The sequence below is a fragment of the Lygodium microphyllum genome, chromosome 11 (assembly GCF_053477565.2).
Source record: "Lygodium microphyllum isolate KBCC chromosome 11, Lygodium_microphyllum_v1.1.10, whole genome shotgun sequence".
Lineage (NCBI taxonomy): Eukaryota > Viridiplantae > Streptophyta > Polypodiopsida > Schizaeales > Lygodiaceae > Lygodium > Lygodium microphyllum.
The window spans coordinates 146,865,797-146,892,604 of record NC_141145.1 but is presented as its reverse complement, the minus strand read 5'-3'; the positions used below and the strand labels follow the sequence as shown (position 1 = coordinate 146,892,604).

The 26,808-nt window shown below is 39.6% G+C and overlaps 1 protein-coding gene across 1 annotated transcript in view; it reads right to left on the bottom strand.

Annotated features, from left to right (window-relative positions):
- RAN1 (copper-exporting ATPase / responsive-to-antagonist 1 / copper-transporting ATPase (RAN1)) overlaps positions 1-20,968 on the bottom strand; it is a 90,308-nt gene extending 69,340 nt beyond the window's left edge. The window contains exon 1 of the mRNA XM_087688334.1: positions 19,605-20,968. Coding sequence (XP_087544460.1) covers positions 19,605-19,937 — 333 coding nt within the window. The 5' untranslated portion in view covers positions 19,938-20,968. The remainder of the gene's footprint in view (positions 1-19,604) is intronic.
- Between the last annotated feature and the right edge of the window lie 5,840 nt (positions 20,969-26,808).

The window sequence follows — 26,808 nt, the reverse complement described above, 5'->3', positions numbered from 1 at the left end:
CAAAAGGTGATTGGTATAAAATGAGTCTTTATTTAAGACTAAACATCATAGTGAGTACTCTAGATAAGCACAAGGCACAGTTCATTGCAATAGGCTTAGAAGTTAGCACAACGACTAGGGGTGGATTTCCATGACACCTTTGCACCTACAACTCGAATGGCTACCATTAGAGTTGTTCTTGCCTTAGCCAACCATAGGAAATGGCTGGTTTATTTGCTTGATGTGAAGTCTGTCTTCCTAAATGGTGATTTGGAGAAGAAGTTCTATGTAGAGCAACCTCTTGGCTTTCGATCGTCAAATGGTAAGATATATAGGTTGAAGAAGGCCCTTTACGGCTTCAAACACGCTCCTCGTGCTTGGAACGAAAAGATGGACCCATTCCTCTAGGACAAGTTGGGATATTGATACTTCAAGGCCAATCCGCAGCTTTACATACACACCTCAAATGGAGGTCGTGTGTTGTTTGTCCTTTATGTGAACAACTTGATCGTGAAAAGTGACCATGCCCTGATGGTTGAGTAGATGAAGGCAGCACTTCATAAGAGATTCGAGATGACTAATATGGGACTTCTATGCTTCTTCCTAGGTCAAAAGATCTATCAAACTCCGAGGGGGATCTTCATCTCCCAACAACAATATGTGCAAGAGTTCTTGACTACGTTTGAGATGGAGGGATGCAAGTCCATTGCGACTCCTATGGATCCAAACTAGAAGGCCGTAGCCCATATAAATTCTCCTTTGGCGAATGCTATCTACTATCAGCAATAGATTTGATCTTTGATTTGGCTCCTCAACACTCATGTTGACTTGTATTTTGCTGTACATTTACTAGCAGGGTTCATAAGTGAACCCAAGATGGTACATTGACATGCTGCTCAAAGAATTTTGCAGTTCCTAAGAGGGACCCCTAATCTAAGGATCTATTATCCAACAAGTGCAAATGGTTTGGATCCTGTGCTTATAGGTTGGAATGGTTCAAAATGGGCTGGAGATGTGGACCACAGGAGGTCCACGAAAGGTTATTGCTTTACCTTGCATGATGGTGCTATTTCTTGGAGTAGCAAGAAGCAGCCCATGGTTGCCCTGTCTTCAACTAAGGCAAAGTATCGATCGGCTTCTTCTACCACATGTGAGTCAATGTTGCTTTGAAGGTTATCAGAGGAACTTGGCTGCCCACAGACAAGTCCTACTACTCTTCAATGCAACAATGAGAGTTGCATTGCTTTGGCACAGAACCCCGTGTTCCATGCTAGGACAAATCACATAGAGATACATTACCATTTCATTCGAGAGAAGCTTCGGGATAAGACTATCGATGTGGTGTACTGCAAGACAAAGAACAATCTTGTAGACCTGTTTATGAAGGCACTTCCACAAGTTTTACTTTGGCAGCATTCCAGGTTCCTCAGTCTTATGCCATGTCGAGGATCTAAGAGGGGGCGTTAGAGATATGGTCATCGCTTGGACAGGCCTTCATCAAAGATGGGCAAGTTACATTCATTTCTTGTTAGTTCAGGCATTCTAGAGCAGTAGCCTACGATCATGCACACCCATATGGCAGTTTGGGCAAGTACCATCGGTCATGGGCAGGCACGGGGTGCCATGTGGCAGGTCTAACAGGTTATCGCAGCAGGTTTCCCAACACATATGAGTGGTCAAACCAGCCAGGATCAGCTGGCAGCATTTGCAACATGTGATGGTCAACAGGTGATGCATTTATGATGGTAGTCGGCACTTTTATCATAGCAATCAACGATTTTTTAATCACGTGTGCAGTTACCTACATTTTATGACACTGCTTTTTCAGCCTATTTATACATGCCTCCCAGCCCACACTTGAGTATATCAGATTGCAGATCTTCAAGCTCAACACATGGAGATTAGTGCAAACTTTAAGATTCACAACAAAGTGAGATCATCTAGGTGGAGATACACAAACATACACACTGTGCTCGTGTACATATTTGCTTCCCTTATTCAGCATTCCTTCATTGTAGATGTTTTGTGTTCCTCTCTCTCTCTCTCTCTCTCGATCATATGCTTCTACAACATTGCATTCTGACACCAACTTGCACACAAGACACGACACAAGCCATATCCACAAATAAAAGGGACTAGACATCAAACCCACCTCCCAACCATAGAACCAAATGGGCTCACCCCCAAGCTTGGAGCTAGCAGCACTCCGGGCCACAACACATCCTAAGGATTGGTGTCCCATACCACCAGCCCAGACCATCTCGATGTATGGATGCGTCGGCCAACGGGCCAATAGTCCAAGAGTGGTGATCACACAATGAATGTACACAATAGGGCCTTGAGTCTCGGTTACCCTAATCCCAAAGTATTCTTAGTGCATTCACACGAAGTAACTTCATGACCACTGTGGCCAATACTACTAGCACCCATCCAGATATCAAAGGATATAGGACTTTTCCCCTTATGAATGATTGCTGCCCTCAGCAATATCCTCACAAAGAAGTGGAAAAAACAACTCTTCAAGACTCCCAAGTCGCCTCTGCCTCCAAACATTTTTCCACTTGACCAAATATTAGGGATAAACGGTCCGCGACGAGATCATTTAGTCTTAAGGCCAAGAACCAATTCAGGTGTGAGTGGAACATATCAAGCAATATCCTCAAGCCGTGAAACCTACAATTAGTTCACCTTGTCCCAATCATTCTTTCAAAAAACTAATGTGGAATACATAGTGAACTTGGATTTCCAAAGGTAAATCCAACTCATAAGATATGCTACTCATCTTCTTGGTAATTTGGAAAGGACCACAATACCTCAAAGATAACTTATAACATTTATCGGTAGTCATCAAATCAAAGTCCTTTGGGACTTTAAGGTAAACCCACATGCCCTCTTGCAGCTCTCAAGAAGTATGATGTTGGTTAGCATAAAATGTGGCACCATCCTAGGCCGTTCCTGAGCAATCATCAGCATCTCCTACATGTCGTGCAGAAATTCAACATCTCCTGCATATCTTGCCATCTTTCTCTCAGCAGCCCAACTTTTGGGCATCCGGACCGCCAAAGCTTCCTAGACTACTATACTAGATACCTCTTGAACTAGTTGCCAGATCTTACCAAAGTAAAGATCATTTTGGCAACACACCTTTAGAGAAAGACAGAAATAAATCGAGATTTTAGCAAAGTAGAAGGCATGAACTTCAGGTATTTGACTAAGAGTGTCAATAACCATATTAGTTGCACCCTTTCAATAACTAATCTTAAAGTTAAATTATTGCTTAAGCTCTACCCATCTTGTTTGATGGTCATAGAGATCGGTCTAATCACAAAGGTATTTCAACGAATGGTAATCAAACCAAAAAATAAACTGAGTGTCGTACAAATAATGATGTCATATTTTAAGCACATGCATTATTGCCGATAGTTCCTTCTCTTGGGTGATGTAATGTGTTTGGCATGATTGAGCTTACAGCTCTCAAATGCAATTGGTCAACCATCCTGATAAAGAAAAACACCTAAAGCATAATCACTCATATCCATATGAACCTCAAGAGGTTTATTCAGATCGATAATCTGTCACACCAATACATTGGTAACTAGCTGTTTCAATGTTTGAAAACATTGATCAACCTCACTAGTCCAAACAACTCACCGACTAACAAGCTTTTCCTTGCTTCAAATACCCTTAAGTAAACATGTTAAGGATTCAACAATATCAATATAGTCCTTCATGAACTTCCAAAAAATCCCAATAAAACCTAATAAAGATTTTACTTACCTTATAGTCATGATGGTAGCAAAACCTTGATATAACTCCAATAGACCACTAAGAGTGATGAAAACGAGCTGGTTATCAAGAACTTCTTTATCAATATTTAATAATTGCTCAATAAGATCTTTGATGCCAGTGAGATAGGCATCCATATTACCTCCTTCTTCCATACAAATGCCGTCCAATTGCTTACACAAGTAAGCAACGCATATATTGCACACTTGATATATTGATGCAAGCTTATCCCATGCTTCCTTGGATGACTTGCATGATCGGATGTGTGGAACGTCCATCCCATCGAATTTGATCTTGAGTGGGAGGCATTGTCGAAGAAAAAGATGATTCAGCCACCTTGCAATGTGGAAGCTAGAGGTAGTGCCAGTGTTGGAGAAGCCGGCCTTTGCTTGTTGTCATTGGCTATATACCATAGATTCTTTGCGACAAGAACATGTCACATCATGTAAGCCCACATTGGGTAATTAGTGCCGTCAAGCTTGTCGTTGACACCCGGCATACCCAACAAATCATTATTATTGCTGGCCATGATTGATGATCTCAGCAATAAAATAATATTTTCTAAGTGAAGAGATAGAAAATAGATGCCTGAATAATAATAAGTCACTAATAGAAGAATTGATACCTGCCTCAATGAAGTCGAATAATATGGAGAATAATAATTTATCTTCCTATTTTTCTGCAGAGGAGAGAGAAAATATGCAAAAAATAATTATTTTCGAAAATAAATATTACATGATCAAGGCAGTGATCAGAAATATGCTGAAATCAGAGATTAATGGCAGAAAATGCTCCAATAATGTGGACAGCAATAGAATATACTGAAAATTCACCCAATAATAGGCCAAAATAATCAAATTTATCTTCAATATTGGGAAAGAACAATGCTAGCAGCCAAATAATATAATTTTGGAGCACCTCGAGGGCCAAGAAGATGAATTGAGGCAAAAGCCCCACATTTTACCCAAAAAAAGAAGAGAAATTTTATCATTTTTTTAAAAAAATTACCTGAAAGAAGCCAAATGTCGCGCCAAGTGATGAATTCTGCCTCAATGTCAATGAACAATGCCGGATTCTTGAAAATCCCCAATTTTGGCAACAAGATTGGAGTGAAATTCGGTCAAATTGTTGAAAAGCCCCAAATTCGATGAAGATCATCGGGTAATTTCTTCAATTTGATGAAGGATTTAGTGACATTGATGGGAGAATCCTTAAATTTTAATGAAATTTGAAGTAAAACCCATGGGTTTGGCAAAAAACCCCAATTTTGGCACAATTTGTGCTTGAGAGGGGTAGCTGGTGTGAACAATGACCTAATTGAAAATATATCAAATGAGGGAGAGAAATAATTGCCCTTTTTTAAAAAACGATTTTAATGTCGAGGGTGTCAAACGTAACGTTGTAGGTCCACAATTGATGTGGAACGATCAACAACTTTTTTGTGTTGAATACGTGTGGGCACTGTAACCAGCCTTCCTCCTTGGATACGGTGGTAAATAACCTGATTATGCACTATTTACAGCAATTAACAAATTCACAAAACCGAAATGCACACTTTACCATATAATCTTGGAAATAGGACACCCTATTGGTCCCAAAACTGGCATCCCTTTTGCTATTTATTTAACTTAATTGAAGAAGAAAAAGACGTACAACAGGATTCTTCCAATCCCTTTCAGTATTCCAACTCCCCTTGCTGTCCAGAATGACAGCAAGTCTTCAATCTGATTTGCCCCTTGATTCGGGCAATCAATTGGCCTTCACCTGCTTTGATGGAGATGAAAAATGTCCCAAATTCAATGATTTGCTGGCCCCTCCACTTGAATAGGCTAGAAACAACTTTAGCCTTGTTGAATCCAAGTCTTGGAGCTTCCAATTTCTGGCATGCTTCCCGAGGCTGCTACTAAACCCTAATTTTTATCGCAAATTAGGGTTTACAATAGAGAAATCTAAAATTTCTGAGTCTTTGGTGATCTCAATGCTGTAATCTTTGGAGCAAGGTTGTAGAAAGGCTGGGAGATGAGAGAGAATGCTGAGGAGAGAGAAAATTCAGACTTTCTTCGATTAATTTTAGTCTTTAAATATTGAAAATTAATTTGATAATTATTTCGGTGCCTTGAAAAATAATCTAACTAGCCAATAATTAAATTGGCTGGACAACTTTCATTCCGGAGTGTCTTTGCACCATCTTTGACCATTAGATCGGCATTAGGTACCATTAAACGCCACTTCCCTAGTGTCACCAACAACTGACACTTATAGCCAAATGAATGACCTAGGCCAACAATTGGCACCAAATATCACCAAGTACCTGTGCGGTATAACTTATAGCAACTTTTGCCTTTAACATCCCGTGATTTTCTCAAGTCCCGTGCTCATAAATTTGCTCTAGTCCCAATTACACCTCACATATGCAACATTTACTTAACCATGTGATTAAAAATTAATCCACATGTTAAGTGAGGTTTCAAAAATACATGTCCTAATGACAGGTAGAGCAACAACAAGGTCACGAGGATATTCAAGCACGTCAAACCAAATGGCGACCAGCAAAAACGTAGCGGACTCTGAGGCGTAGGTTATCAATTCGCATGTAGGCAGATAGCACACGATAGATCAGTGTATAGTCACCAGGTCGGCGAGAAGGCGGCAACTCTAATATGACGTACATGTCTACAGGTCATATCACAAGGGAGATGAGAGCAAGGTAGCATCAGCTCAACTCAAGGGCAGGGATGTCGAGCAGCCTAGTGACTGCAATGGCAACTCTGACAGTTGCAGACTAGAAATACGACAATGTAGATAATCAATAGCAGACTCAAGAGCAACAACATACAACTGCAAGTCATTAGCTATAGGTGGCACTGCCGGTAATGGGTAGGGTACAGCACAATGCAGGACTGCTGCTTTGCAAAAGATTGGAGATTTAAGGGCGAATGGGCAAAGATGGTGGCATGGAGTGCAATTGTTGATGAAGAATATAAAGCCACGGCAAAAGCAATGGCTTGTGGGACAGTCGGCTGAGCGATAGAAGCTCAATGGCGATGGCTAGTGGTGAATGTCACGAGCGACAGGGAGGGCGATGAACGAAAGCTACTTTGATACCACTATTGGCCCAAGCATGGAGTGATTGTGCAATTAATTTAATGGAAAAATAAATGAGAATGAAAGAGTCAATTGATACACAACAATACTCGATCATGAATGAGAAGTAATGAATTAATGAGAGAAAGAGAGAGTACAACGCTCTAGGCGATCACACTGAATAATGCTACCCTTGTGCAAAATGAGGCATAAAGTGTCTTTAAATAATAAAAATGAAAACCTAATGGCTTAGCCATCATAGGAAACCATACAATAAACCCTAATCCTAGTCTCACTTAGTGCTAGGATGCTAGGGGTAACAACTACATTTAATGACAATTTAAATACCTGGGAAGTCCGGATCATGGATCAAAGGCCATCAACGCATAGCCCACAAGATGGCCTACAAGCTGCCCCCACAATCTATCAATAACATCATTGATCTGAGGGATCAAAAAGTGATCCTTTATTGTGATCTTATTCAAAGCATAATAGTCAATGCATATATGCCATGAACCATCCTTTTTCTACACCAAAAGCACTAGAGAACAAAAAGGAGATGAAAAAGGCTAAATCAACCCTTTTCTAACAACTCATTCACATGACTCATTATCTCCTCTTGCTAGGCTGCAATGACTCTGTAGAGTGGCTCATTAGGTAGACTACTTCCAAGGATACAATCTATGTCATGATCTTCAAGCGATTCAAGCAGTAGCTGCCTTGGAAGTGACTGAGAGAAGCAATTAGCATATATTTTCAAAAATGACATGCGATCCTTCTCTAACTTAGACATGTTCCCAACATTCTCACTATCATCTTTATCCTTAGTAAAAACCAAGTATGCTGAACGATGATTTCTCATTGCTTCAAAAATGGCAGCTACTACACAAACAACAAGGACAATTTTTTCTTTTAGCTTTACATCAAGTGTGAGTGTCTTTTCCTTATGCTAAATAGTGATCTCTTTTTCATGAAAAACAATCAATGCGGCCATATGGTGACACCATGGCATTCCAAGCAATACATCACAACCCTCAAGTAGAGAAATGAAAAACTCTTTATTGTCCATATATCCCTGTATATGCAACTGAAGCTTTCCAATGAGTGGTATGACAGGTTCTGCATGGCCTTTACATGCCATTCCAACTTTCCCATGGGTCCCATCTCATCCTCTCTGATGCCCAGACAAACTGCCATGTCAATAGAGATAGAGTTGGATCATGCACCATTATCAAAGAAAATCGATACATGTTGATCCCTAATTTTGCCCCATGCTCTGCACAACTCAATAGAATCATCATTGAGATGATCACTACCAACATCAAGCACCAATCCCACTGATGTTTTGGGCTTCTTTCCTTTAGAATCTCCCTGATTTTCTAATTTTCCAACTTTCTATCTATTGGGACAATCCCTTGCAATGTGACCCTCCTATTCACAAATAAAATATTTATTTGCAATCATCAATTCCCTACATGGTGCCAATTTTTATGAGCCCTTTCTTTGCTGTTTTGGCCTCTTTTCAGACTGATTTTCAGATCTTCCCCTTTTCTTAGCCTTAAACAACTTTTTATTTGACTTCTCCCCACTCTCTAGGAAGCCTGAATCCTTCCCATGCAGCAAAACATCTACTGTAGCAGCAATCTCTATGAGACACGGTGGATTTAATGCAAAAATCCTTGATTCCTTTGGGCAGCCCACAAACATGTTTTTCCACTTGATCATGAAGGGGTATGGGGAGATAAGAAGTGACAAGTAGCAATGCATCCCAAAACTTCTTATTATATTGCTCCAAATTCTTACATTCCTTAGCATCCAACTCATTCCAGATTGTCATGATGTCCACCTCAACGGTACTTGTCGACCAATTCAATGCAAACATTTGCTTTGTACCCATGTTGACAGTGCTCTACCTTGCATCAAAAAAGTGGACCACCACTACAATACACTCCCCTTCAAGAAAGTGGCTACCTTTCAAATCTTCGAGGACTCAGTGAAGTTTCCCTCTGAGTAGGCTACATCAAACTGCTGAACAAAAGTCAAAAAGCTTTCAACCTATCTTATACACCCTTGAAGGACTCAAACTTCATTGCTTTTGCACCCTCATCATAGTCTTTTACTACCCCTTTGGGTGCCAAGTTGTCATACACTAGCTGCTACAAAAAGGATGCATTCATTGAATTTACCTCAAAACCAATACCAAACGAAGCACTTGTATGACCAGCACTTATTCCTTGACCCCCATAAACCTTCAGGGAATGCAAAATCCAAATGCATTACCAAACATGCTACTTTGTGTCCCAAGCATCAAGCCAATGCTGCCATACATAGGGTTTTGCATATTTCCAGTCATACCCGAATACATTGGGCCTTGCACACCATGCATTGGTTATTGCATACCATTGGGATTTGTACCATACATTCCCATATGCGATCCCTGTCCAACCATAGCATGAAAAATCGTGCTACCACTAAAGTATCCTACCTACCCCTATTATAGCATCCATACTCGACTATAAATCCATTGAATTGGCACTTTCATGATGGCCTTGCATTTGCATTGCTTGCCCCGTAAGTACTAACTATTTTGCTTCCATAGCATCTTTGGGAGCTTCAAATGAAGACTTTGGCATTTCCTTCAATGCATCTTTTTATTGCAAAGATGTAAAAGATGACTTCTTCTTCTTGCCCTTGTGGTCCTTCTTCGGAGCATTCAAATATCCAGTAAACTGAGGATCCTTTGCCAATTCAATAAAGAGATTTGCTATTGTCCTCATTCGATTCTTAAACTAGTCATCAAATTCCTCTTCACTTTACTCATCATCATCAGCATTATTATGCCTTGAAGGCTCTTGTCCAACAATAACATTTTTAGCTTGTTGTTCATGGTCTGAGCTTTGTCCAAGATCAAGCATTGCATTTCCTTTATTCCCATGAAAATGTTCATACTAAGAGGCATCATCACTGCTTAATTCCATCTCAATGTATGAAGACATATTGCTGTAATTTCTCATATGAGAGTAAAAATTAACACTACCACGAAGCTTTGGCTTGCAATCAAGTGCCTCTAGCCCACCAAATCAAGGGATTGAGTGGTAACCGAACAATGGAACCATGAAACCAACCTTCCTCTTCGGATAGGGTGGTAAAACCCAATCAAGCACTTAATTACAGCAATTAATAACTAAGCATAAACTAAAATGCACACATTACCTTATCAATCTTGGACAATAGACACTCGGTTAGCCCCGAAATTTGCGCCCCTTTCGGTTTTTTTTTAGCTTCGATTGCTAATAGATAGTGTACAAGTTGAGATTCCACAATCTTCTTTCCTAATCCAAAATCCCCTTGCTGTACATACAATCAACAAGCAATTTGGACCGATTACCCCTTGATTTTCACCCAAGACTTACACAAATGGAATTACCAACTGGCCAAATGCTACCTCAATTTACAATGGATGGGCTGGCATTTGAAATCCCTATCAATTCAACGAATTTCATGTGTTGATTTTAGTGTACGATACCTTCTCCTATTGGCACAGGTCCCAAGGTGGTTGTCAAGCCCTAATTGCTGCAGAAATTTAGGGTTTACAACCAAAACTCTTCTATTGTCCACCAAATCTAGATGAGATCTGCTAAGAACGACCGAGAAGTGCTAAGATCTTTTAAGAATTTACCAAAGAATGTGAGAGAAAGCTAAGATGAGAGAGAAATCTAATTTTCTTCACGAGAAAACTCTAAAATCTGCATGTTGCCTACTCCAGCTTGCATTTAATGCAATCACCTCTATACCAGGCACCTCCAAAATGCTCTCACCTGATCAACAATGATGTTACCAACCCTTGGAAGGTGTCTCCCTACTGTCTCATGCCTGCTAAGGCCCCCAAATTGCTGTGTCAACAATGCTGTTACCAATTCTTGGAAGGTGTCTCCCTACTGTCCCATGCCTGCTAAGGCCCCCAAATGGTTGTGTTCTTGAGCAAATTGTTGTTCTCTGATCAAAAAATGGACCAATAGCTCCCCCTTCCTCCCTCTCTCTCTCTCTCTCTCTCTCTCTCTCTCTCTCTCTCTCTCTCTCCAAGGCTGTAAACTAACTAAATGGATGAGACCAGTCCCCCAAAAAACGTTTCCTCAATCTACATGGGCATTTTTACGGAGTAGCAACCTTCTAAACCCATTTTTCAGCATTATCCAACCATTTAATTAATTTTCAGAATTAAATAATTCTGAAATTTCTTTCAACCCTTTCGACCCTACCCATTTATGTTTAAATTGGCTAGGCCATTTGCAACCTAGAGTCGTCCCCAATCTCTGTTGACCCTTAGACTGGCATTAAATAATTAATGCTAGTCCCCAGAATCACCACTCACTCTTATTGGCCAAACAATTGTCCTAGGGTCAAAACTGACACCAGCTAACCCCCAAAGCCCAACTGGCATAACTTATCACAACCTTTGCCTTTTTCACCCACTCCATCCTCGGGGTTCTTGGCTTGTTACCACAAAATAACTACCTTGTGCATCACATGTGCTAAACAACCTTGCACATTTGATTGATAACTTAATCAAATGTTATCCGCAAGATTAAAGCATCTCAAAATTTCATGTCCCCATGACATACAGCCTAGGAGAAGGAGGGAGAAAGCTGCTGGTCCATTTTCTGATTAGAGAACGGTAATTTGTTACAAAAGACAGCCATCTAGGGGCCTCAATCACATGACATTCTTCCATTACTTTAGGCCTAGAATCTTTAGTAATGCATAATTTATTCTCTATTAAAAGAAATCCATCTTTAATAACATAAGAGTTACCCTTTTAACAGGTTGTAAACTCTCCCAGATGATTTTAAAAACTTCATCAGAAGCATTCTCAATGATCACAATGCATAACAAAAGGACTATAACTATAGCTAATTTCATTCATTTCAATGGCCTCAAATACTAAATCGATCACCACTCAAATTCACAAACAATAAATGATTCCCAAAAGCTCATCCAAACAATCCCAATGCACCATCCAATTTGTTAGTGCCATGTACGATATGTGTAATTCTCAATGTGTCTCATATAATGACTCATCGTCTCTTCAACCTCTACAAGGATCATTCAAGTGAGTGAGAGAATTGTCTGGTTATACTGACATGAGGACATGTATTTTTCAAACCTCACTTAAAAGTGAATTAATTTTTAATCACATGAATAAGTAAATCTTGCACATATGAGGTGCAACTGGGATTAGAGTAAATTTATAAGCTCGAGACCCAAGGAAATTACGAGATGTCAAAGATAAAAGTTGCTATAAGTTATGCCACATAGGTACTTATTGGTTTGGCCATAAGTGTAATTGGCGACACTAGAGAAGTGGTATTTAATGATACCTAACGCCAATCTGATAGTCAAAGATAGCGCAGAGACACTCGAGAATGGAAGTTGCCTAGACAATTTAACTATTGGCTAGTTAGATTATTTTTCAAAGCACCGAAATAATTATTAGATTAATTTTCAGTATTTAAAGACTAAAAAAATTTTTTAATTATAGATATTGCTAGAAAAATCATTTGGGAAGACTGCCACTTGTCAAAAATGCCCATGCAAGACTGAAAAACGTCTTTAAAGGTTGGAGAGAGACATTTTTAGTGTATTTAGTCTACAAGAGAGAGGGAGGAAATGTTGCTGGTCTGATTTGCAACCATTGGAGAATCTTCTAAAGCAGTCAGGGGCCGGAGAAGACCAATCAACAGCAAGTGACAGCATCTACAGGCTATTGAGACAAGACAACAGCAATAAATGACCCATTTTCTTCAATTCTTTGCATCTACATGCTATTGTGGCAAGGCCGCACCTGTATTTGACTGATTTTCAGCCATTCTTCACGACAAAACTCTAAAATTTCTCTCTCTACAACTTTCTCTCTCATCTTCCAACCATTTCGCAGCCTTGCTCCAAAGATCTCAACATTTGAACCCTCATTTACAACAGAATTTAGGGTTTAGCAGCAGCCTTGGGAAACATGCCAAAAATTGAAAGCTCCAAGACTTGGATTTCTCAAGGCTGAAGGTGAATTTCAACTAAATTTAGGTGGAGGACTAGCCAACCATTGAATTTGGGACATTTCCATCTCCATCAAAGCGGGTGAAGGCCAATTAAGTACCTGAATCAAGGGGCAAATCAGATTAAAGACTTGTTGGTCACTTTGGACAGTAAGGGGAGTTTGGAGTGCGAAGGGGATCGAGAGAATCCCATTGTAAATCAACTTTTTCTTCAATAAAGCTAAAGAAATACTGAAAGGGGCGCCAAATTTGGAGCCAATCGAATGTGCATTGTCCAAGATCAGAAGGTAAATTTGTATTTTCAGATTTGCAGTAATTGTTTGTTGCTCTAATTAAGTTGTAATCATGGATTTACCACCCATCTACGGAAGGAAGACTGGTTACATATACCCATTTCCAAGAAGTGAAGAAGAGATTGAGATTGCATCAACCATTGTATGCCAATATCTGAGAAAAAGATGGCATATTGACAATGGCATTGCTAATCAAGTGACATCATTTTGAAAGTGCCTAGTAAAATGTGGCTGCGTTAAATGCATGCTGGAGCAATCTACAAGCTGGTTTTAGGGTTTTCTCATGAAAAAAATCAGATTTCTCTCTTATCTTGGCTTTCTCTCACCTTCTCCAACCCATTCTCACGAGATCTCAACATTTCTCAGCCATTTTGAGTAGATCTCAACCAAATTTGGAGGATCGAAAAGGAATCCTCTAGTGTAAACCCTAAATTTCTGCAAAAATTAGGGTTTAGCAGCCACCTCAGGACCCGTGCCAACACGATAAGCCATCATACACTAAAATCAACACCTGCAATTTCTTGTGTTGTCAAGAGTTTCAAATGCTCAGCCATCCATTCTAAATTTGGGGCAGCATTTAGCCAGTTGGGGTCGGGTTAGAGCAAGTCCTAGCTGAAAATCAAGGGACAAATTGTTAGAGTGAAGCAAGGCAGAAGCAAATGACCATGACAAAGAGTGAACAGAGAGAAGAGAAAGAGAGAGAAAGACATTGTGAAACCCAGAAAATCTGCAGTGAAGAATGTTGTATAAGGATGCAAAATTATACACAGGTACAGAGAAAATATATGTGTATGTCTCCACCTCGAGGTTCTTGATCTCCATCAGCCTCGAGCAATTTCCGCAGTCAGCAAGCTGAAATCTGTTAGAGACAATGTACAAGACTGCTGGAAACTCAGCCTTAGAAAGGCTGAAAATAATAGCCTCAAAATAACCCAAAATAATCAAGTTGGCTGCAATGCAACCGATTGCAGTCGGACAGTCCGACTCCGCCATGTGGCACTGCTGATGTGGCACTGCTGATGTGGCACATAGAATGACTCTCAACACCCCCTTTCAGATCCTAGACAAGGCAGCACACAAAGGGATCTAGAATGTCAGATGAGAAATGGACATGTCACATGATAATCTGGCAATGTTTTTGAGATTCCTCGTGAGTCTTATCTTATGTTATGTTGGTTGGTAATTTTCAGCATATATTGGGCATATGGAATGGTTAAACAACCGCGCACAATGAATGTTGTGTTGACTATGATGCCCTACGGGAATTCCAATATCGTACTTTGCTTTTGATGCATTTGGCAGTGCAATCGAGGACGATTGCAACGATTTTAAGGGGGAGGGCTGTCATGACAACATGTATTTTTGAAACCTCACTTAACATGTGGATTAATTTTTAATCACATGATTATGTAAATGATACACATGTGAGGTACAACTGGGGTTAAAGCAAATTTACGACCCGAAGAAATCATGGGATGTCAAAGACAAAAGTTGCTATAAGTTATGCCGCACACATACTTGGTCGTATCTGGTGCCAGCTCTTGGCCTAGGTCATCCATTTGGCCATAAGTGTCAGTTGATGACATTAGAGAAGTGGCATTTAATGGTTCCTAACGCCAATCTGATGGTCAAAGATGGCGCAGAGACACTCGAGAATGGAAGTTGCCTAGCCAATTTAATTATTTGCCAGTCATATTATTTTTCAAGGCACCAAAATAATTATTAGATTAATTTTCAATATTTAAAGGCTAAAAATTAATATTTAATTATGAAAAATGCTGGAAAAACCATTTGGGAAGGCTGCCACTTGTCGAAAATGCCCATGCAAGACTAAAAAACGTCTTTAGAGACTGGGGAGAGGCATTTTTTATAAATTCAGCTTGTAAGAGAGAGGGAGAGGAGGCTACTGGTCTGATTTGCAGCCATTGAAAGACCTTTTGAGGCAGCCACGGGCAAAATAAGAACAATCAATAGCAGGAGACAGCATCTACAAGCTATTGAGGTAAGGCAATAGCAATAAATGATTGATTTTCTTCAATTCTTTGCATCTATATGCTGTTGTCGCAGAGCACCAGCTGCACTTGACTGATTTTCAGTCATTCTTCGTGACAAAACTCTGAATTTTCTCTCTCTACAGCTTTCCCTCTCATCTCCCAGTCATTTCACAGCCTTGCTCCGAAGATCTCAGCGTTTGGACCCTTGGAGGCTGAGAAATTGCAAATTTCTCTGCTATAAACCGTAATTTACAGCAGAAATTAGGGTTTAGCAACAGCCTTGGGAAGCGTACCAAAAATTAGAAGCTCCAAGACTTGGATTCAACAAGGCTGAAGATGAATTTCAGCTGAATTCAAGTGGAGGACTAGCCAGCCATTGAATTTGAGACATTTCCATCATCTCTAAAGTGGGTGAAGGCCAATTGAGTGCCCAAATCAAGGGGCAAAATAGATTGAAGACTTGCTCGTCACTTTAGACAACAAGGGGAGTTGAAATACCGAAAGAGATTGGGAGAATCCTATTGTAAATCAACTTTTTATTCAATAAAGGTAAAGAAATATCGAAAGGGGCGCCAATTTTGGGACCAATCGGGTGTGCATTGTCCAAGATCCATAGGTAAATTTGTATTTTCAGATTTGCATTCATTGTTTGCTGCTGTAATTAAGTTGTAATCAGGGATTTACCACCCTATCCAAGCAGGAAGGCTTGTTTCAACGCCCATCTAGAATAAGATGCATATTGCCCCGTCCCTGAATAGGAATAGACAACTATCGCCAATAAGAATCTAACCATGAGAAGGCCGTAAATGAGTAACACCTGTTATAGAAGGCGTCATGTGCCTAGAGGCACCACTATCAATAATCCACTCCCAAGTAAATGGGGTGGTCAACACAGCAACGAAAGCCGGCATAATCGACTCCTTAACTACCTCCAAATGAAGGAAAGCAGCTAATGAGGGAGCAGCCACCGCTCCAAAATCCTTTGAAGATTTCTCCTTCTTCTCCTTGTCGGAGCAATCCTTCTTCCAGTGACCTATTTTTCCACAAATGTGACAAGTAGACTCCTTGTCTTTGTCCTGCTTAGATTTTTCTTCCTTCTTCTTCTTTTGGTCCTTCCCCTTCTTCTGAGAGGATTGACCAACCAAAGCTTTAAACTTTGAATCATTGGTTCCTTTCAGTTGCTCCTCTTGGTCCAAGACCATAGGAACCAACTCTTCCCATGGAAGAGTCTCAGACCGCCCTTAAGCAATCAAGGCGGAATAAAAACCACTAAAGCGAGAAGGTAATTGTGAAAGGAGAGTTATCGCCATGTCTTCAAAAGTGATCACCTTTCCTGCGTTTTGAACCCGCATTTGAAGCTCATTTGCACTTCCAAAGAAACTCGCTTCATGACCGTCATCCAATTATACATCTAATCCAACTCTAGCCATATCTCCCTAGCCACCGTCAAATGCTCTATGTGAGAGATAACAGCTGTAGTACATGAGAGAAAAATGAGCGAATGCGAGCATTGAGTTTATCCCAATGCAACTGAGCCTTTGCCAACTCTGCCTTCTCATTGGAAGAGAGTCTGGACTTGTCTCGCAAGAAGAAGGACGATTGATAGCCTCTGTAACAAGCTTCGCCAAGTCATAGGACTCCAATATGGCAAGCATCATGACCCGCCAGATGCAATAGTTCTCACCATCGAGTTTAGGATCTAAAGGAAGAGCCAGTAGGATAAGCACCTTTCGATCCATTTTCGCCTGAAACTCTATCTCGGCCTCAAAAGACATCTTCTCCTACAATGCCTACACAAAACACAAAAAGCAGCCCCCTCTGATTGTGAAAATACAGCCTGCTAGGGCTAAGGTTTGCTCATCCCCTTCCTTCTTCATCCACCGGGCGATGAAAAGGTAAAATCTGCACTTGAAGGCCAAAAACGCAGCCTTCTTCCTTCTCTAACAACAAAAAAACAGAAGTAGCTTTAGCAAATCTTCTCTTTTCTCGCACGCCCACGCTCCCCTCAGCCTTGTTTTGAAGGGCAACCCACATGCTCGCACTTAAACGTTGAAAACGCAGCCTTGTATCGTGCTGAAACCTCCGCTTCATTTAGGTCCACAGTCCTTCAATACTCTCATACCATGACAGAGTAAAGCAATGCGGAAGCGAATAACCGTGACAAAGAGTGAACAGAGAGAGAAGAAAAAGAAAGAAAGAGACAGTGAAACGCAAAAAATCTACAACAAAGAATGTTGTATGAGGATGCAAAATAATACAAGGTGCAGAGAAAATATCTACGTATGTCTCCACCTCAAGGATCTCGATCTCCGTCAGCCCCAAGAGCAATCTCCGCAGTCAGTAAGCTTAAATCTGTCATAGATAATGTACAAGACTGCTAGAAACTCAGCCTTGTAAAGGCTGAAAATAATAGCCTCAAAATAACCCGAAATAATCAAGTCGACTGCATTAAATGCAACCGACTACAGTCGGCCAGTCCGACTACTACCACGTGGACTGCTGACATGGCACAAGGAATGACTCTTAACACAAATTGCCCAATTCGTTTGCTAATTGTTGCATCAACAAGGGGCTTTTGGATTAGCCAAGGAGATTGTGGAATCTCGGCTTATAATACATCCATTGGCAATTGAAGTTAAAGAAATACCGAAAGGAGCACCAGTTTTGGGACCAACAAGGTGTCTACTGCCCAAGATTATTAAGGTAAATTGTCCATTTCAATTAATGGTTATTTGTTAATTGTTGTAATTAAGTGCTTGATCAGGGAAATATCACACTTTCCAAGAAGGAAGGCTGGTTTCAACTTCCTTTTGGGCTGTCTAATGCACACACTTACTTTTCTAGGCTCATGGCTTGGTAATTGCAGCCTCTTCTTGGGGTGTGTTATTGTTTTCCTCAACGGTTCTAAACTCAAAATGGAAGGAACAACATATGTACAAAGATGATAGAGTGTATGTTGAAAAAGCCATTCATTAAGTTCATTTCATTACCTTAACTCCTATTTTGGTTTCCATTTACAGCCCCAAAAAGGCTTTATTTGTATCATTAGTCAGGGTCCGAGCACCACCCGAGAAACTTCAGTGGGTGCCACCTGAGCAAGTTCAATGGCTCATGTGTCTATAAATAGGGCATAGGCATTCATCCATCTACAATGCACACTTACTCCCTCGTTCCTTCTTCTTCATTGCCCCATCACATCTTTAGCCTCAATCATCTTGCCATTGCTGTCCACACCCCTACCTTGGTGGATATCTTAGTTTGTGGTGCTGTCCAACTGCTCATGACACCTTCTACATATCGTCTTCACATCACCATCAGCTCCAAACACTCTAGATTGCTGTGTTTTGAGTCCACACAGCCTAATGACCTGTTCTTCATTGTCTCTATTGCTGCATTTGCTGGTTTCACTACTCCTTGGACTGGTATAGCAGATTATCTTCATTGTTATTGTGTGTTTCCAGCTCCTGCTGCCACCCCAGCACCCAAGCAACAGTTCCCAGCCATCAGCCACTTTATGAAGGCTTCATCTGCAGCAGATTCAGTCCATTTACATTAAATTACACCCTCTTCATCAGCCCTATATCAAATACCTGCGTTTTTGTGTCTTCATCACTCTTGAGGATTGCATTTTGCTCCCTACACTACTGCCCTTCATCTTTCAGCATCTACTTCGATACCCTACTGCCTAGAAGACTGTGTTTCACTCCCTTCACTTTGCAAATTCCCTACAGGTGCTGTCGCCTGATCAACCAGGACAATGCAATCATCTTCGAGCTTTTGCTCCATTGTATCTGCTTGATTTATTCAGCACAATTCAGTGTTCATCATTCAGCTTCTTCTTCTTCTTCTGAGTTTCCGAGTTTTCTTCTCTCAGTGTTTGCCATACACTCTGTGTTTCTCCCCACAATCCCTATTGTCTTTCTAATATGGTATAAGTGCATACCGTCCCATCACTTCTCTTGACAGTGTCACCCTAGAAGCATCAACGTAAATAATGGGGCCTTGGACAAAAGATGAGCATGCCTGAATAGGAATTCGATACTAGATTAAGTTTTTAAATTATATTCTGCAATTCTGTGTGTTTAGAGCAGTTATGATGAAGGTGATCAAATGTGATTATAACGTCAGGCAACATATCATTAACAGCATTGTTTCTGTTTTAGAGAGCAACCTCATTTAGTCAAATTTTGAGTTGACCGTAATACCTACAAGAGAAAATGTGTTTTGCAGATGATGAGGGTCCAAGCTGGTACTAGGTAACTGTTCCTACCCATTGGACATTATTCTACTGAGTAGGCTGGGGAAGTCCGCAGGCACACGAGCTCTTAAACTCATTTTTATTGCTCAGATCAAAACTTCATTATCAACTCTAAATTCCAAAATCTGACCATACAGTAGTTACCAAAACAGAAGCATACCTTAACCTTGGTGGAATCATACTCAACACGGGCCTTGTTTTGAAGAAGTGCCACTGATGCTGACAGTACGCCATCCAATTTCAAAAGTGCTTTCTCTACAGAGCTTGTGCAGGCAGCACATGTCATCCCAGTAACTTTCAATTCTACATTGTCAGTGGTCCTTTTAGCGAAGCTGGTGCCTTCTTCCTGTTCCACGCCATTCAAAAAAGCAGATGATAGCAAAGGTACAGCCTCTAAATCAAGATCATCCTGAGTCCCTGAATCTTTCTGCAACCCAAGAGAACTATGTCCATTTCTGGGCATCAGCTGAAGAGCTTTACTGGCAGTAGGCATTTCTTCGGTACAATTGAACCAATCAGTGATAATGTAAGGGACTGAAGGAGCTTGGTTGCGTTACAGAAACTCGTCCCCAAAACTTTTAATGTCTATAACTTTTGTTCAATTGCATATTGAACATGCGATAAAGGCAATATATAAGGGACTTTGATTCCAGCGTGGATGCTGTACATTGGAATATAACAGGCCCGAAAAACTAAGAGGGATTTTTCACAAGGTGTACCGGCAAAAAAGTACTGTGCTGGATGCACCCGTATGAAAATCCAAAGCACTGAAAAGTGCAATGAATGATCCAACAGAATTATCTGGTTTCGCACAAGACTATACTAGAGCTCCAAATCTGCAATCCAATAGTGATCTATCCGGTACAGCCAGAGATCAAACACACAGAGATGTCTTGCAGATACTCTTGACAATAGAAAAATCTTGTAAATTCTCCTTAGCTTTACTTGGCAGACTCGCTTCAGAAGAATGATCCAACTATCTTCAGGCCTGTAAACCCTAGATTGGACAACTGTACTCAATAGGCTCAATGCTAATCGGAGAAGAATGGGAACGAATCCGGGTCGGACGTTGGACAGCTGTATCCGTAGGACACTTAATGCTGAATTGCTCCTGTCAACAGTGAGACAGGGATAAACAAAGACGGTATGAGGCAGAGGGAGAGGAGGACGGAGGATGATGGTGCTGATGACGAGGGAGAAGAACAAGAACAAGAACAGAAGTTGATGATGATGGCTGCTGAGAAGCTGCTGTCAGGGCTGACGGTAGGACTCAGGAGGAGATCGTGATTGAGGGAAGGAAGGACCTGATTATTAAACTGCAAGTGCAAGACATGACTGGGGTTTATTTGTTCTTCTGAGTTCCAACTTCCTTCCCTTTTTCTTTCTCGTTTTGTTTCGATCGTTTGTTTACCTGCCTCTCTCTCTCTCTCTCTCCTTGAGCAAGCGGACAACGAAGGTGGTAGTACGAACGCGAAGTACAGGCTGCCGAGTGCGTGTTTGTGTTTTCTGCATTTATGTGGCTCCCGCGTGAACCCTGCCCTGTGCGGCGGCCAACCGAAGTCCCTTTTTTTCCTATTTAGCTGTGTTGATTTGGCCGCTTGGGTTTTTTTTTCTCATCACGTGTATTTTTTTGGTATTGCGTTTTCTTTCGCCTTCTTTCCGAGTTTCCACACCGACCGCTTCAAAGTTCAAATATGAATCTGCAGTTCGCTGGGGGCGGCCGATTTCTAGAATTCGATTTTTCACTTTTTTCTTTCTAGGGTTCAGGAAATAAATTTTAAGAGGAAGTAAATGGTTTCCTTCATCAAACCGGATACATATTTCTTTCTTCTAAAACATCGGGATGGATTTTTCCCAAGGTGAACAAGTTTTAGGTTGAAGCAATCGTCTTTTCCCAAACCCAGGACCCTTGTCATGCACATGGACTAATTCTCAAATTTGGAAGAAAAAGGTGGGCCTTTATTGGATAATTACAAAATTTGTATTGAAGACAAAGGGAAATAAAAGAAGTTACATCTAGTAAGTCACAGATGTATTGGGACCTTTGGCTAGCTACAAAAATTTTGCTATTCTTAATGTTGCATCTTTCTTTTAGCGATCAAGGTTATTTACTAGAGAGTGGCCTACATTCGTCATTTATTCTTCATAGGATGTCTTTAAGTGATGCTAGGATACCAGCAACCTCAATTCTTCCTCTACCAAAGTAGCTCTTTCTTTTGTTTTCTTGGAAAGGAATACCTTAAATGGGAGGATGGCTTTACTCACTGCCTCCTTGAGATCTTCTCCTTGTGCATAAAAATCTACAATAAAAATAAGCTTTTCGATCCAATAACTCCATTGATTATCATTGTATCTCACATTTTTTAGAATTGCCACAAGTTATTACATTTCAACACACAAAGCACGACCCTAATGGCTTCTCCTAGTAGAATCTCTCTCCATGACAAGGCTTAACACTGAAGTGGGAACATTATTCATCATAGTTCTCTCTAAGTATAGCTTGCTTAGGGCATGTAATGAATCAACGTGGCATGGTTTCAATGTGAATGTTACATATTCAACATGTTCCATTTCCCTTGCCTATCTTGGAAGCCCTTTCATTAGTCCACACGGCCTCATGGAGTATTAGCCACAATGAACATGAGATCTTTGGGGAAATAAAGATAGACTTGTTTTTGTTATTCTAGGGACCTCTCTCTAAATTCCTTTCCTATTGAGTCCAATCATATCCTTGTTCTATTTTGGGTTGATTGGCTGTACAATGATACTTGTCCAAGTCGAATCAAAGGCTGCCCAAGTCGTACTTCATTTCTTGTTGACCAAATGTAGTTAACTTGTTTTATACTGCTACCAAGAGCCCCATAAAGTTCTAACCAAAGGAGAAAGTTTCTTACCTCGAAACTAGATTTCATTATGTATGACATTGTGCATTGGGAGGTTGTTCATCAGGGGTATGCTTCCACTTTGAGTTGTTCTAGGTTGTAATTAGAATAGCCATGTCTTCTTCTCGTTTTAATTGATTCCATAGATCCACTTTGCTACAAGTTTTTCAACCATACTGTGTATATCCAAATTGTTGTATATCCAAAATGCCTAGCCCTCCAAAAATTCAACCCAGAGTGCAAATGCTTCATGCCACTTTAGAAATCTTGCAAGTGTTACAATCTCTCCTCCAAAGAAAGTTCTTGCAAAGTGAGTCTAACTACTGGAGGCAAGTTTTAGTGGGATGTCAACCTTCCAAAAAATAGATGCACATTGGAATGATTATGTGTTTTAACTCCAAATCCCATTGGGATGCCAAGTGATAGCGAAGGAAATAAGTAGTTTTTGTTTTTTTTTTGGGAGCAATTTATAACTAGCTTTTATAAAGCTCAAGGTTTTTAGCTTTCTTATGTAAAATTTCCATGTCTTTTTGAAATGTTTGCAATTCATTTTACATTAAATCCCAATCTTTAGTAAACATAGCATTGGGTGGTGTATTTGCTTCGACTATGTTCCCCCTCTCTATTCTCTATTAATTCCATCCCTACATTTGGGCAATAATTTTTCATCATTATGTGGCCAACACATTCAATGTGGAAAGATAGAAAAAGTTTCCTTCCTACATACATGCCATCTAAATTCAATGCAAGATACTAAAAACATGACTATTTTATGTAGAACCACTAGGTTAAAGGGGCCAACTAAATGACACCCTCCAAAAGAAAAATGCACCAGTGATAATTATATGCAAAAGATGAATGATTTTTAGCTGTTTGAAGCTATGAAAGAAGTTCTATGAATTAGACAATCAAGCCATGTAAATTTTTCTATATTTTGGATTTTAGCAAAACTTAGAATAAGGCATCCTTGAGCATCAATACTATTGGCCCATCATTGTCATTATTTTGTGACATCTTCATTTATAACAAGGTCTACTTGATACAAACATTAGAGTACTCTCAAACTTTCTACTTTTATGTAATACAATATCTAGTTTAGCTATTTAAAAGACTATAATGAAACTCATATGGATAGAAACAAACTAATGAAAGATTGTGTTGCTCTCTTGCCCCCTTTACACTATGAGCACTAGAACAAGTTTTTGAAATCAAAATCAAAAACTAGTTTCTAGTTTTGAGAATGATGAGAACACTTTTGAGTATCTACAAAACACATTTTTTTTAAGAACTTACACAAAAGCCCTCAACTCAAAATTGCATGTAATTGAAATAGGCTTATCTTGTTTTTATCGTTGTGGTAATTCTCTTGACACTATACCTCTTCTGGCATATCTTTTTTTTACCATTGTGGTAATTTTCTTGACACTATACCTCTTCTTGTATATCTCGTTTTTGCCATTGTGGTAATTCTCTTGACATTATACCTCACTTGGTGGCCTAATGCATGCCCTTCTTGCACCTTTATCTTTGCACAACTATTATCCACTCATGGTTTTGCCTCTTCAAGTCATGCTTAGCTCACATTACAAGGGGTGATAGCATGAACAAAGTGACAATTGACTAAAGACATTAAGTAGTTTGCCACATGTTAAAAAACAAAATTGTCCTCCTTCTATGCATTACCCTACAAGACACAAATCTCCATGCCCATTTTAGTTATCGCAACACCTTCTTGTCATTGAGCAAAGTCGTATTTTGAAAAGAAAGGCCTAACATTAGTGAAATCGATCATTCACAATACTCTTGAAAAACATGTGGCTACACACTTAAGTGGTGGAATTTTTATTGATTTGTACAAGAAAGGTGTAACCATAAAGTTAGCTGAAACAATCAACTTCTTTTCAAGTTGAAGGCTTTAATAATTTGAAACGTGAACTACATTCTAAGATGGTAGGAGGCATTCCAAGATGTAGACTCCCATTCATTGTCCTCAAGAATTGAGGGAGTGTGGTTTTTATGAGTATGCAGTGCAATCCAAGCTATTTTGAGGATTAAAAGATGGAAAGGTTAAATTCCTAGTGAGGCATTGACTATTCCACTTGTTTTAACCCAAGATGGGACTAATCTCAACCAAGTTAGAAGTATATATTTTGATCTATTGATTGAGTACAAATTTGGAAGCTGTAGACATTGTTTAACACATGGTAGTCACTTGACTAACAAATTTGTGTATGTCAATCAACTTTCATCATAAATTTCACCATGTTTGGGTGTACTAAGACGCATATATATTGAGCGGGCTTGCACATATGAGTTAGTTCTATGATAGGTGCCAAAAAAACACACCTTGGGGGTTAGTAATGTGTCAAGAGGAAAGAATATGATGGGAATCTTGCTTAAGTATCAACCAATGATTTGTTGAAAAGTGTCACATTAATATGTCACAACTATATGTACTAACTTGGAAAAGACTCCAAAAGTATGTATATGAGTGCACATAATAAAGATCTCAATATTGGACTCATAGAATTCCCCTTCATATTATCTACCTACTCATGTTAGAAAATTAGGAAAAGTTTTCAATTGCAAAACCAATGCATTTCTAGTCATCGTAAAAGAATTGACCCATCTATTCTAGGCCATACATTTTGGTTGAAATGTGTCTTTTTTGTAGTGTATGATTTTCAAATCGTCTTACTCCAAAATCAATGTTTATGATTGAGGAAATTATATCATCTTCCTACTCATGTCCAAAAATTAGGAAAGTTTTTAATTGCAAAATCAATATAGCATTACTTCTAAAAGATTTGGCCCCTCTATCCGAGACCACAAAATTTCACAGAAATGTGTTTTCTTTTGCTAGTGTATGATTTTGAAATGGTTTTACTCCAAATCAATCTATCCTACCAATTATTTTACGATCTACCATGCATGTAATTAGACCTAACAAAATCCTATGTGTCATGCATCCTAAGACAAATAGGGCTATATTTATTTAAAAAAACAAAAATATGTTTTGGGTCACCTCGTCTCTTTCTCCATTAATAGATCTGTGTGTGTGCGCGCACGTGCATGCATGTGTGTGTGCATGCATGTGTGTGTGCATGTGTGTGTGTGTGTGTGTTGATCTCTCTCTAATATCATATCTTGTGCATGGCTATAGGCAACACAACAACATAGCATGATAGGTCAATCCTTTCTTTTGGTAACTTATAATTGAATTCTTGAGAGTCTATTTTTGCAAGTGACACTCAAGATTATATTTGATATGTGAGAGAGAGAGAGAGAGAGAGAGAGAGAGAGAGAGAGAGAGAGAGAGAGAGAGAGAGAGAGAGAGAGAGAGAGAGAGAGAGAGAGAGAGAGAGAGAGAGAGAGAGAGAGAGAGAGAGAGAGAGAGAGAGAGAGAGCATTGACCAACACACACTGGCATTCTTTTGACTCACTGCAGTTGGAGATTTCATCATGACAGGAAAGGCAAAGCTTAAAGAGTACACTGTTAAAGAAATTGCTACCAAAATAGATGGAGCAACTACTAGCAGGGGTAGGGGAAATAATTTGGTTGTGTGTTTATTTTCTTTCCATGATTATGACATTTTATACATCCACTTAGGTTAACTATTGCTATGGCAGTGCATGCATCCCAACAAGAATAGAAGTTTCTATTTGTGGTGATATGAAAGCAATAATATGCATGGAAAACATAAAATAAATAAATAATACATGAATCAAGTGTTATACAGGTCCTTAAACATATGTGAAATGGAATAGACATGAACAAAGCTTCTAACAAATGTCATGACATGCATGCAAGCAAGCAAACTATTTAACTTTATTGTGTATTATTATTTCAAGGCTATGTTTTTTAAAAATCAACCTTTAATTGCTTTGCCTAAATGTAAAAGGATACCTTATGTATGATGTTTAAAACACTATCGTCTTCATTCACTTTGTGAACGGTGTATGAGGTCAATTATTTAATATGAGTAAAGTCACTATTGTGCAATGAGTTTTGCACTTTAAAAAACACGGTCTTACGTTTTCTATTTAGGATTTGGTCTTCCAATTGTATATTTGTTTTCATGTTTGAAATATGATTTGCACATTATCATTGTGCAATTCACACCCAAGACACTCCATTCCATCTTACAATTGGATAAATAGAGAATAAAGATTTATTAATGTCCTCTAATGTTGCCCCCCCCCCCCCCCCCCCCCCAACACACACACAGACCTATCCATATTGGACCTATGTGATGCATCCACAAGGTTTGAGAGGTAACTCTTTGCAACCTATAAAATTTAGGATATCAAATCATGCTCTTTGTGTAAAAGTAAAATAAACAAAATAATGGTGATTATCCTTCGTTTATGTGACATGGAGAGAGAGAGAGAGAGAGAGAGAGAGAGAGAGAGAGAGAGAGAGAGAGAGAGAGAGAGAGAGAGAGAGAGAGAGAGAGAGAGAGAGAGAGAGAGAGAAGTTTT